Genomic DNA, 2403 nt, shown 5'->3' on the forward strand with positions numbered 1-2403 from the left:
AAGTTAAGACTAGTTTAAAGTTATCTTCATTGAAAAGTACAGTGCTTTTCCTTCTAAAATAAGGACATTTCAATGTGACCCCAAACTTTTGAACGGTAGTGTATATATATACACAGTATATATACATATATGTTTTTGTAAATATACATACATACATATATCTGAGTATATATATATATATATATATATATATATATATATATATATATATATATATATATATATATATATATATATATATATATATATATATATATATTGTAAATGAAAATATTATGATTGTTCAGATACACCACAAATCAACATATACTAATTTGTGCACAGAAACATGAGCCATATTGATACAAACATGTTTTATTTGGAATAGTTTGCATATGGTGGCAAATTCTTGTACAATCTGGATTCATTCAAATGAACTGGCCGTGACAATCATCGAACGGTGACGTGTGCGCCGCGTCGTCACAGTGACGTCATTTGCTTAAACGTTACGACATCTCAATTTATGCGTCACCGGGGGCCCGGCGCGTAATTACGCATCACACTTTGTGCTAAAGGCTCAGCTCTCTCTCTCAAACCTGCACGTACAGAGCGATGAGACCCCCCCAAACCTCACGAAATGCCTTTTGGCCACACGCTCAACATTTTATGAGAACATTTTAATCGCTAGCAAGAAGTTGAGAGAGACGCGCTGTGGTGTTGGAGCGCAAACGACACGGTGTCGAAAAAAAAAAAAAAAAAGTCATTTATAGTTGGAAGTGAACAATGTCGTCGTCACTTGCACCCTTAGGTCCGAGGAGAACCAAAAAGAGGAGTGGCCCCACGGTGTCCACGCTCATCCTCAACGCCGTCTCCTCCTGCGAGGGCCCGCGCGGCGTGTCGCTGGTGGCCCTCAAGAAGGTGCTGAAAGCCAGCGGCTACGACGTGATCCGGAACAGAGCCCGGATCCGCCTCACCATCCGGAGGCTGGTGACGCAGAAGTACATCCGGCGCACCAGAGGCAAAGGAGTCTCCGGCTCCTTCAAGATCAACCGCAAGGCGCCTGCGCGACGCGGCGCCAGGAGGGGCCGGCGGAGGAGGAGGAGGAGGAGGAGGAGGGGGCGGAGGAGGAAAACCGCAGCGGCCGGGAGGAGGAGGAGGACCCCCAGGAGGGGCCGCTCCAGGAGGAGGCGCAGAAGGGTCACGCCTCCGGTGAAAACGAGGCCAGCCCGGAGGAGGAGGAGGAGAGCCCCGAGAAGAAGAGCCAGGAAGCCTAAGGTGGTCAGACGCAGGAGGCCTAAACCCACCAACACCCGCAGCAGGAGTAGGAGGAGGAGGATGAGGAGGGTGTATTAGAGGGACCCCCAACAGGTGGTCCTGGCATCCTGAAGGCACATGGACTAATAATGTATTGATAATGAAGCTATATTTTTCCTTCTATAATAAGGACTAATAATCCTGCTGTCTCAGCACTTAATTATTTTCCACAATGTCCATGTTGTGTTATTAACAATAAAAAATAAAAAAACACTTTAATTGCTATTAAACGCGTTTAACGTCATTGTTTTGACCAGACCATTGTTTTTAGACCAGTTGATCTGACATCAATTTGTTAATCAATCAATCAATCAATCAATGTTTATTTATATAGCCCTAAATCACAAGTGTCTCAAAGGGCTGTACAAGCCACAACGACATCCTCGGTGTCGAGTGGGTCTGACATAATATTGTGAAAGTCCAACACATCAGCGAAAGTCCAGTCCATGGTGGGGCCAGCAGGAACCATCCCGAGCGGAGACGGGTCAGCGGCGTAGAGATGTCCCCATCCGATGGACAGGCTAGCGGTCCACCCCGGAGCAGAGTAGAAAAGAAAAGAAAAGAAAAGAAACGGCAGATCAACTGGTCTAAAAAGGGAGTCTATTTAAAGGCTAGAGTATACAAATGAGTTTTAAGATGAGACTTAAATGCTTCTACTGAGGTAGCATCTCTAACTTTTACCGGGAGGGCATTCCATAGTATTGAAGCCCGAATAGAAAACGCTCTATAGCCCACAGACTTTTTTTGGGCTCTGGGAATCACTAATTTGTTGTTCTAAGAGAGAGGGGGGCACAGATTAGGTGACCAGAGCTGAAGAACTAGCTCAGTGTTTTTCAACCTTTTTTGAGCTTGCGTTGAAAAAATCCGGAGGCACACCACCAGCAGAAATCATTAAAAAAACGAAACTCAGTTGACAGTAAAGAGTCCTTGTCGCAATTGTTGGATATGGTTTTAAAGGCCTACTGAAATGAAATTTTCTTATTTAAACGGGGATAGCAGCTCCATTCTATGTGTCATACTTGATCATTTCGCGATATTGCCATATTTTTGCTGAAAGGATTTAGTAGAGAACATCGACGATAAAGTTCGCAACTTTTGCTCGCTGATAAA

General features: G+C 44.4%; 1 protein-coding gene across 1 annotated transcript; it reads left to right on the plus strand.

The window, feature by feature from the left end:
• Nucleotides 1-646: 646 nt before the first annotated feature.
• On the plus strand, nucleotides 647-1452 carry LOC133632217 (protamine-like protein). Its single transcript, XM_062024520.1, has one exon. The coding sequence runs from the start codon at nucleotides 763-765 to the stop codon at nucleotides 1330-1332; it is 570 nt and encodes a 189-aa protein (XP_061880504.1). The 5' UTR covers nucleotides 647-762; the 3' UTR covers nucleotides 1333-1452.
• The last annotated feature ends 951 nt before the right edge of the window (nucleotides 1453-2403 follow it).

The sequence above is a fragment of the Entelurus aequoreus genome, linkage group LG17 (assembly GCF_033978785.1).
Source record: "Entelurus aequoreus isolate RoL-2023_Sb linkage group LG17, RoL_Eaeq_v1.1, whole genome shotgun sequence".
Lineage (NCBI taxonomy): Eukaryota > Metazoa > Chordata > Actinopteri > Syngnathiformes > Syngnathidae > Entelurus > Entelurus aequoreus.